The sequence below is a fragment of the Limulus polyphemus genome, unplaced genomic scaffold (assembly GCF_000517525.1).
Source record: "Limulus polyphemus unplaced genomic scaffold, Limulus_polyphemus-2.1.2 Scaffold635, whole genome shotgun sequence".
In the NCBI taxonomy this organism is placed as follows: Eukaryota; Metazoa; Arthropoda; class Merostomata; order Xiphosura; family Limulidae; genus Limulus; species Limulus polyphemus.
This window is the reverse complement of record NW_013666245.1, coordinates 430,561-453,722: the sequence shown is the minus strand read 5'-3', so window position 1 is coordinate 453,722 and position 23,162 is coordinate 430,561. Positions and strand designations below refer to the sequence as shown.

Here is a 23,162-nt window from a genome sequence, read left to right as displayed (position 1 = left end):
CTTTTTATTCCTTCTTTGCATCTTCATTACTTATTTTGATAAAATAAATGTTCCTCTTCCTTTCTCTAATTCTCCTATTTCCATCTTTTCCACAGTATTAGCCATTTATTTCTTGAATCTAAATCTTTATGCTTCCACTATTTGTAATGGGACTCTTCTTATCTTTCACTGTTCAGTAACTTACTAAAAGGTGTATCTTATGTTTTACTTTATAAATTGTTCATCAGTGGATTCCATATTCTATACATTATATTATTTCAGTACTTTCAATTATTTTTCTAGAACCTTCAAATAAATGTGATTGTTTTCTTGCTAAATCTTACAATGCCTGCTTTAGATAAAATAACAGATACTTCTAATAATCTGAAGAAACAAGCTTACTTGACAACCAATATAAGTTTGAGATCTGTGGATCCAGCTCAAAATGAGTAGGATGATTTATTACAGTTTACTTCAAAACTGTCTCATCAACGTACAACATTCTTACTTGCTCAGCTATTCTACAGCTGCAATAATAGTTTTCTAGAATGCATTTTGAAAGTGCACTGTTTCTTTCTCAAGTTGTTTATGAATAAAAATATCAATGCCTGAAATGGAAAACTTATAAATTGCTTTGTATGAACATAAAAGTCAATCAGCAACTGTAAATCCTGCCACATTTATGTTCATAATACCTGTTAAGCCACTAAATTCAAGTTGATCTTGGTAGTGTGCCTTATAGTTTAGATCAGCAGTTTGATATCAAATGGTCCATGGAAAGGTTGCCTAATTATGGAAAAAAAATGGCAACATAATGTATAGATCTCATTATGGTCCATAGAGATGAAGTCTTAGCAACTGTATGTTAGAAGTTTATTAGCAACAAAAAATCAACGTATAATCTAACAAGCAAGATCAGCTATTTAATTTCTCATTGACAATGACAGGTAAAAATACTTGTGTGAACATATTGTGTATTCTTATCTTGTGAACACATGAAAAGACATTGTTGAATACAATTAAAACTTACTTTTCAAGAAACTAATTCTTTATTTCACTTCAGGTTGAGTCTATAAATTGGACATCACTGAAAAGTAATAAACTATTGGGAAGAGGCTGGGGTTGAGGAGAAAGGACAGTCAGCAGCTCTTCTTCCATATTTACTCCAGTCCTATTACAAAGGAAAGAAAATAAAAATATCTAGAATTAGAAGTGATCAAGTACTTGTAGAAAATATTACAAGACTAGAAGATCACTGATTCTTTAGCTACTTGTTTTTACTTACTGGTGAATATTACATGAACAGACATCACAGGGTTATGGATCTTTGTTTTCTGTTTCTCAATTAAAGACACAAAAGAAAAAGTAAACATAAGCTTGTTTTCTAAATTTAAAGCATATCAAAATATAACTATGTAAATGATTGGACACAAAGGTGTAGTGTTATATTTAAAATTTAATTTATCAGTACACAGAAAATATGCAGTGGAAAAGATTAATTTTGAAATAACTAATTTATTTCTGCATTAGTTTTTGACATAAAAAATTTCAAAAACTTCTGTGTTTATGAAGTATACCATATTATACTATTAAAAGTAAATTAAACTAAGGGTTTGAAAATGAAAATGCACACCACTTTTTTTTTAGTTGTACAAAAGTTCAATATTAGTTGTCTTTGAGTTCACAAAGAATTTTGATATGGACAGAATCATCAACACACATCACCATTAAACTGAGTAAATTATCATACAAACTTTTATATATATGAATTAAAGTGAAAGAAACATTTATTTCTCCAACTATGCAAATATATCCTGACCAATTACTCAAGTCATGAAAATATACTTCACATGTCACCAAAATAATATATTTTTTATTTTATACGCACTTAAACTTCTAAGATATCAAAACAAGGTGGAATACTTATGAGCCAATAGCTGTGCTTTAATCTAGTGGTAAGGGTTTAACATGAAATTTAAATAATTGTGTATTAATACATCTTCAATGAAAGCTTCTATAAACAAGGATCAAGGATAAGCTGGCTGTAAGCTACTACTATGAAAATTTAATAGAGAACAAAAAAAGGGTTAGCAAAAGAAGTGACTATGTTCTTTCAAAAAAATGCCTAGAAGACACAAATTGTAAAACACATTTGTTGCTTCTTAGTGCATAGCTACATAATGAGCTATCTTCACTTTGTCCATTGCAGAGAATGAAACCCTGAATTTTTGTATTGTAAGTCTGAAGACTCACGAAGGGATATTTGTACATGAAATAAGTCCATAAAAATAAAAATGATCTCTCTTAGCTAAAATCCTAGTATTATACTGGGTGACATAAATGTGTTTATCTATGAATTTAAATAAACAAATAAAAATTAGCACTCTTGAAGTGCTTCTTATCAATAATTCTTACTTTTTATATTAGTTTTCATTGCAAGTTTTTAACAGATGGGAAAATTTTCCAACACTGAAAATGTATTTCCGATAGATACTTAATACTTACTTTCACTTACATACTAGCTTTTCCCAATTTTGTGCTGCCCTCTGTATGCACAATTTTTCTCTTGCCACTATCCTTGAGGCTCCCACCTAAACTTGCATGTTTCCATGTGCTATTTCTGTGCTGTAGCATGCAACAACTTTCCACCAATATGAGTGTGACACACCCTCCTAGCACAGCTGACTCCCTCTATACTGATTGTTCAATCCTCACTTCAAAATTAAGCAACAAAAGATGCACCCATGTGGAAATGGTGGAGGGAATGGTGCAAAAGTTACCTTGATGAGACCCTTTGGAAAGTGCCCAAAGGGAACTCATGGAATTTGACATCCGATACCATGGAAAAATGTAGGGGCACACCTGTTGGAGACCATTCCTCTTCTGTACCAGGGTATACTCTTTGTCCATAATAAAGATATGTGTCACTAAGTTCGGTGAAAAACATTCACAGTCCAGAATCAGATTATGGAACATGGACATGCCAAATGAGGTAGCGTGGCTAGGGAGCATCAGACTGTACATGATGGGTCAACTCCAGTCCAAAAACAGACAGCATCAAGTATTTTTCATCCAGTCTACAGTAGAAAGAAAGAAGGTCCCAACCATCTTCACCTCAATCCTAGGAAATGTTAATGTATGCTGTCCTGCACACATCCAATTCCAGGTCACCTGGTAACCCGATGTCCAGGCAATAGTAGTATGGGGAAAACATACATGGTGGGTCAACTCTAGTCCAAAACCAAGTAGCATCAGGTATTTTTCATCCGGTCCTTGGGATGAGGCACAAGGGACAAGGGAAGTGTAGTTTCGAGATGAGTGACAAAAGCAACTAGAAGAGGAGTTCCCAGAAGAAAGCACAGCTACATGAACACTAGAACATTGAGGGACCACTCTGTCAGCCCATCGAGAGGTGATCTGCAACAAGACGCAGTGCACCTAGAATATGGCAAACAATGAGACATATATGTAAAAAATGGGCAGAGAAAAAAAAGGTCAAAAGTGTTGAAATAGAGAGAGCAAAACCGAGTATCCATGGCAATTGATATAGGAGACAACTGTCAAGTTGGCTGTATGGATCATGACAAGATGGCCATAAACCATTATAAAAAAATTATACAACATTCGACATATTACCAAAAGTTCTAAGAGATTGGGTATAAAGGAATGATTTGTCATGGGTCCACCAAACCCAAGATCTCTGAAGAGTCAAGATACATTCCCCACCTTGTAAAGTATGCATCTGTAAATAGATGGAGATCCAAATGAGAGAGAGAGATATTGGTGTTGTCAAGCCACAAAGAGTAGTTGATGAGCAAGAAAGGAAAATGGTAGAGGACAAAGGATCTCAAGCATAGACAAAAAGATCATGCAGAATCCATAGTAGTTGCTGCAAATGAGCATGACTCAAGGGAATAAGGGATTCCATGGAAGCCACACAGGAAGAGAAGGAGAGGATAGGGTATTGAAAAACTAATTGAACCTTGTCCCTCAAATGCAGAGGAGAAGGATGGGCTCTATGGAGATGCAAATGGAAAAACATCCAAATGAATTAAATACTGAGTAGTTGTGAGATGCTCCTTCAAAGTGACCAACAAACCCAAATGCACTGAATCCCAAATGAGGAGAAGAGGATGGCTAGAGGAGGTTTGTTGGGATGTAGTCAACTGAGAAAATTAGCATCTGAGACATTCACCTTGGTCACCCCAGACCTGAGGCAAAAGACCACCGTCAAGTGAGAAAAGTCCTTACGATAAATTGAAGGAAGTTGAGAAACCGAGATCCAAAATAACTGTGACCAGATACCTATTTACAGATTCCTAGGAAAAAATAAAAAAGATGGGAATAAAATCCTGAAAATGGATGGAAAATCCATCCAATAGGATCTTTAACTATTAGATCCAACACTGCCATTGACAAGAAACGAGACCCCTTGTAGGAAAGAAGGTAACAGGAAGAGGAGACAATGGAGGAGGAGAGGAAGAAACCAATGGTAAGGCTTGTTGACAGAACTCTCAGTACTCAACAATCAGCTCCAAACAGAGGGAAAGGCCCACAAACTGAAATAAATGGGCCCTACTGAAACTGAGCCTATAGGACAGTCACCACCGAGACTGACAGCCCTGAAGTTAATGGGTGGGAGACGACAGATGGAAACAGAGGAATTGGAAGTGAGGATAGGGAGAGGAGAGGTAGCAGGAAGATGGTAGACAGAAAGAGGTAAAGAAGGAGCACGGGATAGATGGGAAACCAGTGAGATAAAGGAAGAGCATTGGCATGCAGACCCAGATTAAGGTATATGAAATAAAAAAGAGGCAAAAGCACTTGGGTAACAAGGGCATCCCACCACAAAAAACTTGAGCAACAGATCAACTAAATATGAAGTGATAAGGCCAAGAAAAATAAACACACCACAGTACAGAAGTGAATAAATACCCACCAAAAACCCCTCCGGAGAATACCATGGAAAGAAGGTAAATGGAGGAAAAACAATGTAAAAAGAGTAGAGAGTGTAAGATAAAGATGGAAAAAATTAATCCTACAATGGACAAACAAAAGACAGAGGATCTGTTCCCCAAGTCTGAAGGAAAGACTTCAGAGTTTAGGAATTGATAAAAGGTAATACAGTGCGAAGGTATGCCTGGAATTTACTGACACTAATGAAAAAATAATGTGGAAATAAAAGGCCAAAAAACTGCAATAATTATTTCAACTATTAAAGTGCCTAAATCTGAAAAGTTAACGAGTAACAAAACGACATGTTACACACGAATGCCAAATTGAAAAGTGATGATTGAACATGTCACATACTCATTTGCATGATACAGTGCAGGAATAACACGTAGAAAAGCGAGTTTAGGTGGGAGCCTCAAGGCTAGTGATGAGCAAAAAATTGTGCATATACAGGGCAGCACAAAATTGGTAAAAGCCAATATGTGAAAGAGGTAAGGTATCGTATAAGAATTTTTATTTTACTATAGCATTGTCAAGTATGATATTCTGGAAACTGAAGAAATTCAAGCTCATTTCCTACTATGAAAAGACAATAGAATCTTACTAAACATTAACTTGCTGAAATATTCACACTTACACACAAATATACCCTGCTACATTAGACAACATAGGATGTTCTTCTACATTATTTGAAAAAGTAACTGCAAGCACATGGTGTAATAGACTTGGCCCTGAAATAAAAAGAAAATTAGTATTACTACAGTGTAAAGAAATGAAGAGAGGTTTACAAAAAAGAATAAGCATTATATCTATATATATATATATACCTACTTTGTAGAGTTAATGAGCTGTCTTTGAAGAGTAAAAACTGGTAATTGAGAATAACATTAATTTGTCATGATATAAATGACTGTTTTGTTTAGATATTATTGATTAATTTACTTTTGTGAATGAATATTTTATTATTGTTTAGTTTTTGTTATAATAAGGGTTAAAAGCAGATAATTGTAGGAAGTTGTGTTTATAAGTCACTGATGTTGAGACTATCAAACATCACGTGCAATACATTAACATCAAGAATACAGAGATTTCTAGAAGGAAGGCAGATGATTAAGTGATAAACATATAAATAGTGTGAGACAAGTGAAAACAGCAGAAAGACAATAGCAGAAGAAAGTAAAGTTACGGACAAGGAAAAGTTCGGCGTGAAATTAATTATCATAGAAGTGATAGAGTGCACTTTGACAAAAGGAACAGAGGATATTTAGAAGAAAGAGGACCAAACTATTATGGTACCTCATTCAACAACTGTAAGTGAATCACACACAGAATACTAGTGTGATAGTAATAGAGAAGATAGTTCAGCATGTCAACTGAAATTCTAAAGTAACTGAATAGGTCTAAGTGGACTTTAGATAAGAAGAAGTGAACTATATATAGTGTTTATGATACACCTATAATCTTTATAGTGTAAATAATTTGTTGTACATATGTTTAACTTGTTCATTTATCATTGAATTTATTGTCAACAAGTCACAGAAACCTACTGTAGAAGAACCCTAAGCCCAACAACAACACAGTATATACATATGTATACTATTAAGAAGTGTAAGTAAATGCCTTTTATTTTGACAATTGGCAAAAGGAATCATATTTTTAAATTCTGACTTATACTAATGTAAAATTTTACAAAGTTAACAGCTTACAAAATGTTAATAATTGAGGAACATGAATTGCCTATGATAATGAAATTTTCAATACAACAAAATTATTTTTAAAGTGTGTAGGTATTTGAAATAAAAATGTTATGATTTTATATTGTAAAGTTTAAATCTGTGAAAGAGCTCATGTAGAGATATGATCATTTAAAGTAAAATAAAGCATTACATTTAGCTATCCAACTAAAGCAAATTGCAAGAAGTTATAAGGAGTTTTTATAGAAAACATACTGGATATGTAATGAGTTGGTAGTATTTCTGTAATATAGATCTTAATTATTTATTAGTCATATGCAAGCAAAGCAGAAGAACCGACATCCGAGTTCCCACAACTTTAATATTATCACACTGGAAAATAACATTTCTGATAGCTTTACATATGTTATTTCCTTCCAAGTGACAGTAAAACTTTGATTATCTACTCAAGAGAAGAATCAAATTCATTGTGATTAAGACCACCTACTACTGTACATCAATGTATGTTAGAGAATAGAAGAGATCGCAGAAGAACAGTACCTACCAAATTACAGGAGATACAGACATCTAGATCTGATTATCTATTTCAAAGAATAAGAAACAAATGTGAGTATAACTTATTCGCAATCTAAACAGGATTTTTAGTGCTTCTAATTTTTCTCCTTCCAGATAAAAAGGTTCAAATAAATATGAAATTTTATCCTTTCATCTTACAACATTAAATCTCCCTTTCTATTTAAAGAAATATATTTCAAATGTAAGATAAGAAACAACAAAGGTAACTTTCTAACTACAGAGAAAAGCACAGCCTAGACCCCCACTAACCAGTTAATAAATATAACTACCTCTCCAAATAGTGCAACCAAGGAATTATTATTATATTATGAAGTTTTGAGCAAATAAACTGCTCATTCAAAACCCACTATAAGAACATAACCACAAGGAAAAAGTAATTATACCGAGTAATGAAAAAAGATCACAAGAATTTATGTGAAAGGAATAATTTACTGAATGTCTAGACAAAGTGTGATGTGCGGAGTTTGATGGAAGAACAATTGGTGGCTGCGTTTTTAATAACCAAACAAAAACTGTACATAGAACAAATGATATGTATGTAATATTACAATAAGAACAATGCTGTAACCAACACAATGTGTAAAGAGGAAAGAATTGCAGAGAGCAGTAAATTTAAAGGTAAACATACTATATATATTCTGTAAGGAGTTAGTGAACTGTTTTTGTAGTGTAAAAAGCTTGTAAATGAGAATAATAGTACTGTAAATGCATGAAAGTAAAATTTTATGGTTGAATAAGCTTACAACCTGTTAAGAATTTGAAAGCAATGACAAAATCAGTGCATGGTAGTTGTAAGAAAAGTGTAAACATTGAAAAAATGTCAGAAATTCAGATAATTATTAGCATAAGTTGTGAGGTACAATATATTGGGAGTAATGAATTGTTAGTAACTAGATAAAAATTAATGTAAAGTAGAAAATGAGTGTTGGATGATTATCGAAGTAATAACGTACTGAAGGTTATGACATTGCATTGGCTGAGAAGTAACTCTACAGAAATTTTGCTTATTAGTTAGTTAAATTGAAAACTAAATTGTGAAATATTTGAAGAAAGGTGGTCTGCATCATATTCTTAAGTAATATTAAGTAACCCAAATGATACTGTAGGGAAATTAAGATTTAACTGTACTATTGCACTAATAAAGCATTAAAAAGTAGATGTGGCATGGCATTAGCAGGCGTAAAACAAACAATATTTATGTTTAAGTGAATCAGCATATGATTATTAATGCTTATGATATGGTAACATGTACAATCCTAACAAAGGTGGGAGACCACCAGTAGTGAGGATTGATATGGACCTCATATCAAGAGGACAAATACAAATACATATTGTATACTAACAAACATTAAGAGTAAATAGCTTTTTTGTGTTGATTCAATGACAAAATTATATATAGTTTCTTGATATTCTGATATTATCCATAAAATTCAAATTATTTGATTTCAATCTGTTAGCAGTGTGAAGGAGTGGATTTGGACAAATGATATGGAACAGGATGGAAAAGGTTTGAAAGAGTAACATATCAATGGTGCTTGTTTCCATGAAAAAAAGAAATAGGAAAATGAAAACTAAGGAGGGATTTGTAGAAGCAGAAGAATGAACCAAATATTTATATAAAACTGAAAACTGAGTGGTAAAAAGAAAGTAGTGCAGAGAAATGAATTTCAATCTTTAATAAAGGCATTCAGTGTTTATTTGGCAAGAGAGATTCAAATGTTTTGTAAAGGACACAACAGTACTGTTTGAGGAAATATCCTCAGTAGAATAAGAAAAGGTTTGTGGTATCTCTTTCATGGCAGTCACCTACTGATGCTGTCAACCATAAAGCCTTAACATCTTTGATACAACCAAACACAGACAGAATTTTTATGGAAGTTCCTTTGAGGTACATGTATTCAAAGGTAGGTACTCCTTTTGACTGATTTCAAAACATTATTTACTTATGTTTTACTGAACCAGATGTTTAGATTACTCTTGAATGATTGTTTGTTTTTTAAATTAAGCACAAAACTACACAATGGGCTATTTGTGCTCTGTCCACCACAGGTATCGAAACCAGGTTTCTAGCGTTGTAAGTCCGCAGACATACCGCTGTGCCAATAAGGGGGGGGGGGCTCTCTTGAATGAACAAGTGACCACCAGTTCCAATATCTAATGTGTAATGAATAATCTGGTCAAATATTTTAATAAAAAACTTAAGTGGATGTGGAGGAAAATGTGTTCTGGAGTACAGAGCACTAAAGTTTATATACAGAAAGGAACAAGATGATCAAGAGCATTGAACCCTTTAAATGCATGCATGCGGCTTATCTTCTAGGTAGAATTTTTAAGCTCAATTTAAGATAAAAATAAGAAGAAAAATACAAAAGGTTAGAAAATAAAAACTTTCAAAGTTATGAAATAAACAGCTTTTTCTAGAATCACTGAGCATTTGTGGGAACTCCATCCTGTAGTCTACTCTTTTTTTTTTTTATGAGGGCTCAGCCTCAGACTGTAAATGGGGGGTGACATTCCTAGATTTCTTTTGGTACATATTATAATGAGGAACTCTTCTCATTATATTTTTGTATGGATTACATCTAAAGGCTATTTTAATATTGAAGTTGCTGAGGGCTAAGTAATTAATAAATTCAACTGTAAAAACTACTTATCAGTATAGGTCTCAAATTAAATATCAAATGAGCAATACATTCAAACTTACAAAAAAAAGGAAATGAAGTGATATAACAGCAGATACAAAATTTATTATGTTCATCAAAGCAAGAAACAACAAGTCGAAGTTGGAGAGAAAAATCTACTATTGTAATTCATCAACAACAAAATTTTACTGAAGTGGAATATTCAATTTCAAGTGGCAAGAAAACATGCTGGCTATAAATGTGTTGGAGTAACAAATAACAAATGTAGCAAGCAAATATGTTAACACATATAACATGAAATAAAATATTTGTCCATACTGTCAAATTACATGACCCAATATCAAGGTTATTATTACATTATGAGGCTTGCTCTTAATTAAGCCTGCAACCTGAGTGAAATATTGGATTGGTAGATCGGTTTGGTGCTGATGCGCTCAAGATCGGTCAATACTGGGATTGGATTTTGACAATCTGCATTTGTGTGTTCTGCATATTCTGACATCCCTAATGTATATATACTGGTGGCATGTGCCAAGCTTCAAAACTCATTTTCAAATAAATCATACACTTATCAGACTACAAAAAGGACACATTTTCATTGCATTACAAAATAAGTGTATATTAGACAAAATTGATGCTAGTTTTATTTACAATAAAATATCCTATGTTCAAAATACACCTATCTTTGTAAAAAAAGTTAAGAAGTAGTTAATATATATTAGGACATGATCTGAACTGGCAGTCATCAATATTTCTTTTTCCTTCTCCATGATTGTCCTAATTTCAAGGTACATTATGCTTTCACCATCATGAAGGCACCTGAATGTATTATGTATTTTCAAAAATAAACAAACTTAACCAATCTGATCTTAAAAATCAGATCAGAAAAACTTCAGGGAATTTTTAGATCAGGTTGGTATTGGTAGCTGATATTGAGATCAGTCGCAGGTATAGTCTTAGTGCCCATTATGCAACCTGTAGGTCACAGCATGTTATGTCATTTCCTGTTCACATACTGTCTCTCTTGCTGTACATCCCTGTTGAAATATCTGAGATGAATTGTGAAATGTGTTATTCTTTCTGGTTCAGTTTTCATTTGCCTTTCTTATCAAAAAGATATCATTATGACAGATGGTTGTAGGTGTGTTTTGGCCATTTGTTCTAGTTGTGATAAAAAAAGTAACGAGTTTCACAGATTTCCCATGAAAGACGAACAGTTATTAAAAATTTGGACTGATAGAAGCAAAAGGGCAATCAAATTTGATCCACTCAATAAGAATAAACATGCGTGTTTGGACTACTTTAGTAGTAATGATTTTGAAAGAAACTTAAAAGCTGAACTATTTGGTTGCAAAAGCAAACCAAAATTAAAGCCAGATGCAATTCCTTCTCTCAGACTACTTCTATCATCATGTACAAGAACTGCATGTGATAATGGAATGTTGCAGAGTGAATGTGCATCTGGAGTACAAAAACAAAAAGTCCATAAACGATATCATCTGTTCAACATCTACTTCAGGTTCTCAAAATAAGGCCAACATGTGATCAAAGTTCTTCTCTGGATTAAAATCAGAACAATTTACGGATGGAACTAGAAGCTAACATTGAAAAGATGGTAAATAAAAAATACAAGAAATTAGCTGCTTTAAAAGCATGAAAGGAAGATGGATTCAAACTCCCCTGGACAGAAGTTCTATAAATTCATGATTAATGAAAAATTATCTTAGGACATGAAAAGTTACATGTAATTGTAAAAAAATGCCCATAAAACTGCATAACACAAAATGTGAAACCACAAGTTCACATGTATCTCCACATAGATCCAACAAACCTTCACACCAAATTTGGTGAAGATCCATCAACAGGGAGTGAAGTAGTAGTAAAAAATGCGAAAACGCCCATAAAAACAACAAAATGCAAAACTGAAAATCTGTATGTATCCCCAACGACCCAATGAATCTTCACACCAAATTTGGTGAGGATCCATCTACAGGGGGTGAAGTAGTGGTAAAAACGCCCATAAAAACCACAAAATGCTCAATTTACAATTTGTATAAATACTCCGCATGGACCTAACGAACCTTCATATCAATTTTGATGAAGATCCATCCACACCCTGCGAAGTAGTTACGTGGACATACAACAGATAGTACTATTATATTTATATAGATGTATCAATGATTTGTAGTGCAAACACTGCATTTAATTATAATATAGCATTTTACTATTCAAAAATTTAAAGTTGTAGCCATGAGCGCTGCATATCTGTCCATCATTGCACTTCATGCATGCAAAATGGCCAGGCTCTGAGGTCAGTTTTCAAGGGATCAATCACTGCACAAATACTCTTTGGGCTAGCCTCGTAATATAATAGTCTTAAGCCTATACCATGAAAAAGCTTGACAATTCTACAATATCCTTTATCAAACAGAAAAGCTACAACAATAAGAATGCCATTAGTTTTTCTGAATGTGAAGCACGAAAAATGCTGAGTATGTTCTACCACACTAGATTACATTATATAACTTGAAGATGTGCCTGGTTGATCCTGGAAGCATCACTGGTAATTAATCAATAGCAGGAAAGTTGAGCACTATCATAAATACATCCTGTATTTGGCACCTACTGTTGTTCTATACTTAACATGATAAAAGAAAACAAAATACTTTATCTGGGAGGAAACTCAACAAAATGAAAAAAGATGTTCAAAGCACTATAAGATATATTAGGAGTACCAGAAAGTAATGTTGTTTTTGTTATCTTAAATTCAAACATTTCTAATTATGTGCTTTCGTTTCTTTTCAGATGAATTTGATTTAGCAGGCAAAAGAACTCTTCTTGTTCATCAATTTTCTGTTAACAAAAATAATTTTCCTCTAATAAAAAATTACCACATTCCTAATGACAATCACATTCAATGTTGCATGCTCTATGAGTTTCATAAAAGCAACAGAGGCAACCAAAATCATGTGGAGTTTATAACAATGCTTTGAGTGTTTGCAAATGCCAGTGGTGGTTCAGAAAATTTAGGTCAGGTAATTTTGATCTCTCAGATTGCCATTATTCAGGGAGACCAGTTGAATTGGAGAATGACCTACTTGGGTCAGAGGTTGAGTCAGACTCTCATCAAACCAACAACTATCAGAAAAACTTAATTCTTCTTGGTCTAGCATTCAAGAACATCTTAAAAAGATCAGGAAGGTTAATAGACAAGGAATTTGGGTTCCATACAAACTGTCAGATGACAACAAAGCCCATCGCATAACAATCTGTAATTCATTGATAACCATACATAAGAAAGAACCATTTCTTCAACAGATGGTTGCAGGAATTGAAAAATGGGTTCTTGATGTCAACACAAAGCACAAGAATCAATGGCTTAGCCCTGGCCTGAACCCAATTTCAACAGCCAAACCAGGTTTACACCAGCAGAGAGTCTTGTTGTCCATTTGGTGGGACAGAGACGGTATAATTCACTTTGAGTTATTTATATCAAGTCAGACTATAACTGCAGGTTTTATTGTCAACAATTGGACCCTGTTTGCACCATGCTCTCAATTAAAAACGTCCAGCACTGATCAAAAGAAAAGAGTTCATTCTGCAACATGACAATGTGAGACCACATTCTGCAAAAATGACTCAGAACATGGTGAGAGATTTGGACTGGGAAGTCCTGCCTCACACTCCATACTCTCCTAACATTGCCTCTTCAGATTACCATTTATTCAGATCTATGCAGCACTTTCTCAGCAATAAAACCTTCAGAAATATTGATGGCATCAAAACTGTTCTCACAGAATTATTTGTCTCAAAGGAAGCTGCCATCTATCAATGATGTATTGAAAGATGACACATTGCCATTAATAATAATGGGGATTATGTAACTGATTGAAAAATAAATACCTTTAAAAAGATTTTTTTACTGTGTAAAGAAAAAAACATTACTTTCCAATACCCATAATACTATCTTAAACCTATACATCTTTTATTACTCTAAATAGAAATAATTTGTTAGGTATGAAAAGCAAGATGAAAAACTTGAGTAGAAAAGCAAAATAAAATTATTTTTATGTAGTTAGAGTATACAGCAATTGAAGAAAACCAAAACATATAGAAAAATGACTGAAAAAGAAAGGATGATGAGGAACAGGTGACCAAAATCGTGGAACTGGTGTACAGAGAAGAGTGGCAAAAACATTCAAATCTAGGATACAAACCAGAGCACACAAAACATGAAAAATGGGTAGATCCAAAGACCACACCACAGGGAGAATCTTGTCAGGACAGAATTACTGATCCATAACCAGATTCTAGACACTGGATTATGACATACCAACAAAGTGATTAAATGACAGTGGGACCAACATACAAAGTCCAGTGTGGAAAAACAGAGGTCTGTCAACCAAGTGCTCCTTGTCCAGTGATGTACAAGACTATCATAGAAATGTTAGAGTGATCCATCACCAACTGGCCCCTAGCAGCCCGCAGAAAATGAAGGAAAGCCCAATAATTAGCAAGAAGTTCCAAGATTGATATGGAGTGAGAACTTGGAAAGATACCATCACCTTGAAACCTCCTGAGTGTCGAGATATGCCCCCCCAACTGGAAAAAGAAGCCTTTGTAAAAGGTGACATCCAGACATGGAGGAGGAAGAGGAACACCCACAGTAGTATTGTCCTGATCCAACCACTGAAAACCATGATAGGGGAATCATCAGTGCAATCTCTTTATTGCATGAAATTGACCAACTCTTGACATACCAGAGCTGTCACTTCATTGGCCAAGAAGCGCGGTACTGACCCATTAGATGTGGTTGGTAATTCTTCTGCAGCAGTGACAGAAGTTGTAGTTGTGACCACTTGAAACTGCAAGTACATAACTCTCGAACTTGATAGAGGAGATAAATAAAATAATTCATAACTCTCCACAAACTGAATGAAAATGGTAAAGAGCAATGTAACGAAAGTAGAAAAATTAAAAAGAAAAAAAATTGTGGATAAGTGAAAAAAACCATGAGCGAAAATATGTCTATTCAATAAGACTGCCAATCAAAAAGTGATTAAAACATGCAAGATTAGATAGGGAGCTATTTTCATTAGGGATAGTGTCACACTCATATTGGTGGAGGGTTGCTGCATTGTTATTTGCATGTTAGCATGTAGAAATAAATGGGAGTATCAAGGCTAGGGGCAAACACAAATTTGTGCTGATAGAGTATAAGTCAAGAAAGCTTTTTATGAGAAGAGGTAGGATATCGTATTGGAAAATCTTTTTTTCCATTTATAAATACTGTGATAATTTACAAAATGTCAATATCAGATGTGCTGTAATTTATTTTTATATGTGATACTTGTATGAACTTGCAGCTTCGGAAATTTAGAAAGGTATTTTTTTTTGAAACAAAAATACTTTCTTTGCAGATTTCAGTAACTGATTTTTATGTCTTCTTACATTAGCAAATATTACTTTTAAATTTTTATTTTAGCAAACTGTAAATATTATCCTTTTTTTATTTTAAAAACAATAAACACTGAAATAAAATAAAAATAACTATTTTTTACCATACTAACATTATAAACAAGCCAGATTCTTTAATAAAATTGTTAATTTTGTAAATTGCTTCATTTAGTATATGGAATAAGATTTAAATTAATTTTTTATTTATATATACATATTTTGTATTTCTCTTCTGTGACTTTCTTTTTTCCATTCAAGCAGTTAGTTATGCTGATAAAGCCTAATGTAAATATGGCCTAACAAAAAGCATTCTTGTCAGCAAAAGGAAATTTGATATGGTTGAGTGATATGATATAACTAAGCCTACTTCATCTTGCTCAATCAAAAACATTTTTAGTCTTATTGTATTACAATATTATAATTCAAATAAAGTACAAAATGATAAAGTAAGCTTTTCTCAAGCTTTAATAAAAATAATCAAAACTGTAATTGTGGAAGAAATTGTTCACAAATATCTTTTCTTTAAGCAATTTTTCTCCAAGTTAAGCTTTATCACTTTTTTTTCCAATTTCTACATGCACTTCTGATGAACTGAAAGTAATTATGGCTTATACAGTTAAAAAGAACATGAAAAAGAGCTTTCATTAACTGTTTAGATCATTGTAACGAATTTATTATTATGTACTTATTTTTATCATGAACGTTGTTTAGATTAAATTTGTATTTAAAAATATACGTAACTTATAGTGTCAGATATGTATTGTGTGCAACGAATTGTTATATATTTATTTTAATGACAACATTTGTTGGGATTAAGTTTATATGTACAAACGTGCCTAGCTTACCATGTTAGTTATGTATGGTGAAACTCCCACCAATCCTCCAAGGTTGTATAATATTCGTGAACGCAAGAATTGACAATATATCCACTTCCATAAACATTTAAATATAGTTCAGTATTGTTGTCCAAACTTTTGAGAAAAACATTTCCCACACATATAAAAAGACCAAGGCCAAAGAAGAGAGCATATAAGTCTGCTAGGAACCTGTCATAGCTCTGTATGCTATAAATCCTGATTTTGCTAACCCTAATCAACCGGAAAATATACGACATTTGACCACGAACAGTTATAAATTTCAAACATCAGTGAATTATCATCAGATATTAGTATCTTTCCAAAATATTACTGGATTCTCAACAGACATTAGTGGTTTTATGAAATAATTATCTTACTTCAGTGGTCCAACAATTCAGTGTCTGACAAAACTAGCTAGCTTCTCAGCAATTGTACGTACATCGACTTCAAGTTAACTCGCTGGATATCAAGAAAACTCTGAACTAGGAAGAAGATTTTTATGTTATTTGTAAGTTAGTGAAATTTCTGTTTATGAAACTTTGTTTGTAGTAATTAATCATAATAGTTGCTATCGTAAATTGTACTGTTGTATATATAGTAAAACGTATTTGTGTCAAAAACAAAAAGGGTGTGAATCAATCTTGTTGGCAAATAGCATAAATTAAATAAAATATCGGCATATTTCTAGACACTAAATACAGGGTACAATTCAACTATTAAAATTTAAAATATTTAACTCAGCTTTGGATTATTTAAAATTTTCAATATGTAACATCACTATCTTATAGTTTGTTGAAGCTGAGACTTAGGCAATTACATTACACCATGACAACTAGAGTTGGGAAACAGTAATTGACTAAAATGAATAAAATTACATTTGTGTTGAAGCTACACGATTCAAATTAGCTGTGTGTTGTCCAAAACTATTTAGACTTTCCTCTCAGGAGGATATGAGCACTATATTATGGTCATAAAAACATCAAGAAATTCACAAACACTAATGTTTGTGTTCACAATTGTTTCAAATGTTTTATATATAAAAATTAATAAAACTTTTTATTGAATAAATTTCAACTCTTCTGATGTGTGGAAGACGAACTACAAATTACTTTTCTCTATATTCTTTAATTCAATTTCACTAATTTTGACTCGGGGCATAATGCACTCATCCAAGCACCACAGAGTTAAATTAAAGATTGATGTTATTAACAGCTTTTTCAAAGTTTTTACTTGACTTTTCTGCAACTCTTGTATCAAGGTCTGGTTTTTACCACCTGTACAAAAATGTTGGGACTAATAAATGGAATAACCAGATTTATGTTGAACTTACTTTTGACACTCAACACCTTTCTGTGTTGTTATTGTGAAACTTAAGTTCATAGTTTCTAAGGCCTATGTCAAATGTTGAGGATAAATGTATTAACTTAAGTCTTTGTAAAAATTTCTCTATGATATTTGGTCTACCTATCTTGATGTTTAAATCCTGTTAATAAGCTTTAAATGCACATTAACATATAACTTGCTGAAGACGATATGAGTTATAATGTAGGAAAACTGGTGTTACACGAGGCTTATAATAAAGTCCAGTTAACTAGCCTATTGCTTTCTAATATGATTTGAATATCAAGGACAAAATGTTAGCATTAAAGTGAATCTGATAACAGGGTTGAAACTGTTCTGAAAAGTATAGAAAAGCTGTACACTAACAACCCTAAATTACCATTCAGACTCCAAAGATGTCATTTGAAGACTTAACCCTCATGTTTGGCTTGCAATGTTTTTCTTTCTTCAAATGACTTAATTCAACATATACACTTAAATTATCTAAAGTATAACAGCAATACAGTTACCCATAACTGCATCAGACAAGTCTTTACAATAGAATTGTTTTCATAATAAAAACATCTGTTCTTTAAAACATATATTTAGTAGGTTCAACAGTTTATCTCACTAGTTTCTACCTTACTTTTAAGCTTGTAACTAAACCTAGAACTTCATCTACTAGTCAAAACTTGGTAATTAGGCTGTACTCAAAGAGCTTTAAACCAAAATAAAACAGTGTTTTCCTTAAACAGCTGCAGCTGGTTGTGCCATCTGACTCTAAAGTTTACTAATATGTATAAAATTAAAAGTAGTCATGCCCATCCACAATAAAATTGCTTGGCAGCGAGAAAGTCATTTATCATTTACAAAATCTGAACATGTAAAAAGAAGTAATACACTATAAATAAACAAAAAGCATTTAATAAATAATCACAAAAGTTATACATTTATATTCCAGAAATAATACAGAGTACAATAATCTTTTGTAAGGTTGTCAATTTCAAAAACTGAACAGGGCCTTCTGATTGGTACAATGAATATTAAAGTACAAGTGTCAAATATGTTGTGACATATCTATATATATGGAATAGAGTAAGTTTCCATTGTTGTATCAGGTAATTTGAGATAATGCCAAAAGGTAATGATGAAGCATAACCAACCTAGTAAATCCCATAGGTCACGAAGGATGAACATGCAATTCTATTTACAAAGTTTATTGTAATAAAACTAATTATAGTCAGTAAAATCTATTAGTTTATATAATAAAGTGTGATTAAATAGTAACTTTAAGCACTAATGACCAGTGTAAGTTGCTTGCAACTATTTACTTAGACCTATGCATGTGAAAAAAAAACCCAAAAAGCTACAGATTTAAAATTCATTGTTTAATAGTTGTGCAAAAGATGGTAAAGATGAAGGTCAGTGTGGGCTTGAGCACACACATCTGCTCCTTTTTTTTTCAAAGCACATGAAGCCGGTGCAATTGAAGTTAAACTGGGTAGGTGATATACCCTTAACACAATTTGGGTCTTACTTCTGCTAGTACCTCAAAAAACCAGGACACATTACATAATGACCCATCCTATAACTGGTGCACCAGTGTTGTGGCTGCATTTTTATTTTTCCATTTCTTTATTTACTTTTTCTTTCTCTACAAAATTAAATCTAATTATATATAAATATACTGTGATGTCATATGTTACATGTTTATTGCAACAATATATATAATAAACAAAGTGAACTGTAGGGCTGTATATCAGTGATTCATTTCTCTTATGATTTGTATCAAGATATACTGAAAATTTGTATTGTGATACACCCTGATGCTTCTTATGAAAGGAGAAATATAGGTCAGAGAAATATTTACACCTAAATGGGTACTTGATCAGCAAGTAACCTTTTTTAATGAATAGGACAGCAATTATACTTTGATAACTTAGAATAAAATACCCCATAAAATAACAAACAACCTACAGTTAAAGTTTATTTGTTCCTTTTTATTGATTTTGTATTTTCATGTTGAAGAGAAGCCTGATGTTCCAGTTATGTTATGTTATGTAATTACATTTCATATATATATTAAAGATCCAGGTGGCAGAACTACACACTTCTATAAAAATTGACGTATCTACAAAGACAGAAAACACAACATAATGTAAGCATTCTAATGGAAATTCTAAAAAATTAGGTTTTTCCCCCACAAAATCAATATGCTGATAATCTAGATATATGAACTGTAGATACTGACTATACTGTTACAACAGATTGGTAGATACTGATATATTGTTCCACTCCTTGACTGAACTGACAAGCAATAACTGACCCATTTTGAATTTTTTTCTGAAGAAAGCCCTGATAAAACAGCAGAATTTATAGTTAAAAGTACACATATAAACTTACCTATCTCAACTGGAAAGAGTTTCACTGAAAGTTTTTTTTTTTGAGAATCTGCAATAATAAAATATTCTATTAAGTTAATTACTAGCATAAAATTACTATTAGTCCATGATTGTTCTGCATAATCTGTTTAAAAAAAGCTTTATCCTAAAGATGTTACTTATAACACTGTTAAAGAGTTCTTTTAGAAGTTAGGATTTAATTATATAATAAATGCAAAAAATTCATAATAATGCAAATCAACTAATACATAAATAATTTTAAAAAATGTGAACATTACTGGGAAGTCTGCTTGTTACAACCAAAACTCTTTTTAGCATTAAATATTTTTCTCATAGATAAAGCTTTATATCATAATAAAAAATAATTTTGAATGTGAAACAATAAAATACACAATACAATTAATACAAAACTGTACTAAATATTTTATTACATTGTTGTAATAGATGAGATACTGATTATAATCTGTTAAAGAAACATATTCAACTACAGCAGACTACTATAATTTTTAAATTTGTTTTGTAGCATGCTTTATTTCCCCATTCTAACCTTTAACTGTCATCTACTTTCTCCTCTGTATTTAATATTACAATCATTACAACCAACTTAATAAGCAGCACCCAGTTTTTCTAAGGACATTTCTTATTCTTAAAGGGCACCAAAAACACACCGAAATAAAGAACAAGGCTTAAAAAGTACTGATATTCACAAAAATAAAAATTCTACATAACGTTTCACCCAAATCCTGAATATAAGGAAGCATAATCCAAGTTTTTGAAATTTCATGACCTTTTTTGTGTTTTTGGTAAAAATGGCATGTTTCTGGAAGGTTTAGGAATAACCATTTTGTTTCAGAATACCTTGAATGAAACTTAGTTCTTTATCTTTTGATATTGATTCTGTGATTTAATGCAGATACCCATGTATGTGACTTAGGATGATGCAAAGTAAAATGTAAATAGCTATTGGTAAGTATTGATTTATGAAGTGCACTTGTAACACACTTATTCCTTTCTATAAAGAAAGTAAGATATCTACTGCAAATTTAATGTAGTCATTTTGAGCATTTTTGTAAGTGTAGTTTTTATCAACTAAACAAAAACTGTTATCAATGTATTTTTGCCAGTATTTTATTGGATTTGAAAAGAAAGTTAAATACATATTTTCAATGTGTTCCACAACTAGGTTAGCTTCCAAAACAGATCTTGTAGCAGTATCATGGAATTGTTTGTAAAAACATCTTTAAATGATAGTATCAAGACAAAATTGGTATACCTAATATATATCTAAAAAAATGAAAGAAGTACCTAATGATAAATTAGTGTCCTGTGTCAACCAAACACCAATATGTAATGACAAATGAATGGGAATAGAAATAAACAAACTGGGCACTCTTTTAGTTCATCTACAAACTAATTAGACTTTTTGTTATACGTATAGTTCAAACTGACTTAATAATAGTTTAAGTATATTATCTAGAAACTTTTAACTTGTATTTAGGGCCTCAAAAAATTAAACAAAGTTCATGACAAGGAGTGCCAGTGATAATCAAAATGTCAGGTCATCATTATTATTTAGCTGGCAGGATTTTACATTTCCATTCAAACAGTTTTACATTTTTACTGCATTTTACTGTCAAAAAACTGGAAAGCTTTCAATATGGTTAATAGCAAAAAAATAAAAAGCACCAAAAACATGTGCACATTTATAGTTGCATTTCACTAGAAAAGACTACCAAAAGATCTGTTACATTTTAACATGAAAAAAAAGGAAAAGATTTATCGATAATGTTAAAAATATTACATGATACATTGTAGCTAAAGGCAAAACCTAGATATCAACTGCTGCTGATATTATTTGACAATAAAACAGCATGTATAGATTTGAAAAAAGTTAAGAAAATATAAAAATAAAGGAAACTTACTTTCAACCCTGTATATTTTGATATCTGAAAACTTTACATCAAACACATGTGGAAAAAGTGGGGTACGAAGACCATAAAAGTATTCTTGAACTCGAGAGTCTCTGGTTTTGGCTCTCACTGATTTACTTCTTTCTACTGTCTGTTATAGAAAGGCCTATTCATGTTTCATATTTTCATTAAAAAACACCATAATAACTTAAAACATTCAAGTATAATATATAACTAACTTCTATAAATGTACATTCAAAAAACCGACAAACCCAATTTCTATACTGTTGATAGCAAACAAACATAAAATCTAACTTATTTTAAAAACCTCTAAGGAAATTAAAACAAAATCATGGATATTTGAACCCATACATAATATGCTAGAATTTGTTTGGTTTAAGATTGGAGGGTGATATAAGGTTGTGCCCATACCATGTTTTGTTATTTTACATACACTGTAATGTGTAAGTAAAATTGTTAATGAAACAGATAAGAATAAAGTTTAGCTATCTGACTTGAAAAAAAATATCATTAATCTGCAATTTCATAAGCTCTGTATAATACTATAACACTATACATTGTCACTCAGTTTAATACACATTTATCTATATACATTTTTAAGAGGGCAATGGAACAGTAAATTTGTGAATAAATTTCAGATTTCTCAGATAAAGTGAAATTTAATTTGTTGATTTTAGAACACACTTAATTTTTTATCTCATTTAATAGTCGAAGAATGGTAACAATTTCATGTAAATTAGACCCATGAACTCTTTACTGGTAGAGCTTAAATTATATCAACAATATCATTCATTTAATTATATCACATAATTTCAGACTGTACTTACAAATTTCTGTTCTCATCATAAGATGTAAGAGGTAGTAATCTAAGTCATTTTGCACTGTTTATACTAACAAAACAACTATTTTCTGACAACAAATGATACATTTTCATTCTATTTGTAACCTGTCTCAGATGAAAGTGATTTTTAAATAAAATTATTATAATTTATTTCAAGACTATTATGTATTAAAATTATGTACCTAATTCGTATGTTCCATTTAATACTTAAATAAATATCTTTCATTTTAAGATTGTGTGATAAATGTTGCTACACACACACAAAAAGTAAGTAAGTAATAAAGTATGAATTACAGCCTTAGATGTAGAGATGACAAATTAGTTTAAGGAATATCATCTGAATTATATTAAAATTTGGAAAAGTAATGATAAATAAATAAATATATTCTGCTGATAGGTTAAAAATTCTATGTTAATCTAACACCATGGCTTTTCTTTTATGACTTAGGATGGCTGATCTACCGTATTTTTCAGAATATAAGACGCACCAGTGTATAAGATGCACCCTTA

At 31.8% G+C, this 23,162-nt stretch overlaps 1 protein-coding gene across 7 annotated transcripts in view; it reads right to left on the bottom strand.

Annotated features, from left to right (window-relative positions):
• Positions 1 to 23,162, bottom strand: part of LOC106459600 (protein CLP1 homolog) — a 107,609-nt gene that overhangs the window by 9,929 nt on the left and 74,518 nt on the right. For 5 of the 7 annotated variants that reach the window (XR_002610602.1, XM_022386121.1, XM_022386120.1 and 2 more), the window contains 4 exons: positions 21,803 to 21,941; positions 19,882 to 19,929; positions 5,570 to 5,663; positions 1,010 to 1,150 (listed from right to left, as the gene is read on the bottom strand). Coding sequence is in view for 4 of the 7 variants with exons in the window: in XM_022386121.1 (XP_022241829.1) it covers positions 1,039 to 1,150; positions 5,570 to 5,663; positions 19,882 to 19,929; positions 21,803 to 21,941 (393 nt within the window). In the remaining 3 variants the exon portion in view is untranslated. Of the gene's footprint in view, positions 1 to 674; positions 766 to 1,009; positions 1,151 to 5,569; positions 5,664 to 19,881; positions 19,930 to 21,802; positions 21,942 to 23,162 lie in introns of all 7 variants that reach the window. The other 2 variants (XR_002610601.1, XR_002610600.1) reach the window with 1 other exon arrangement.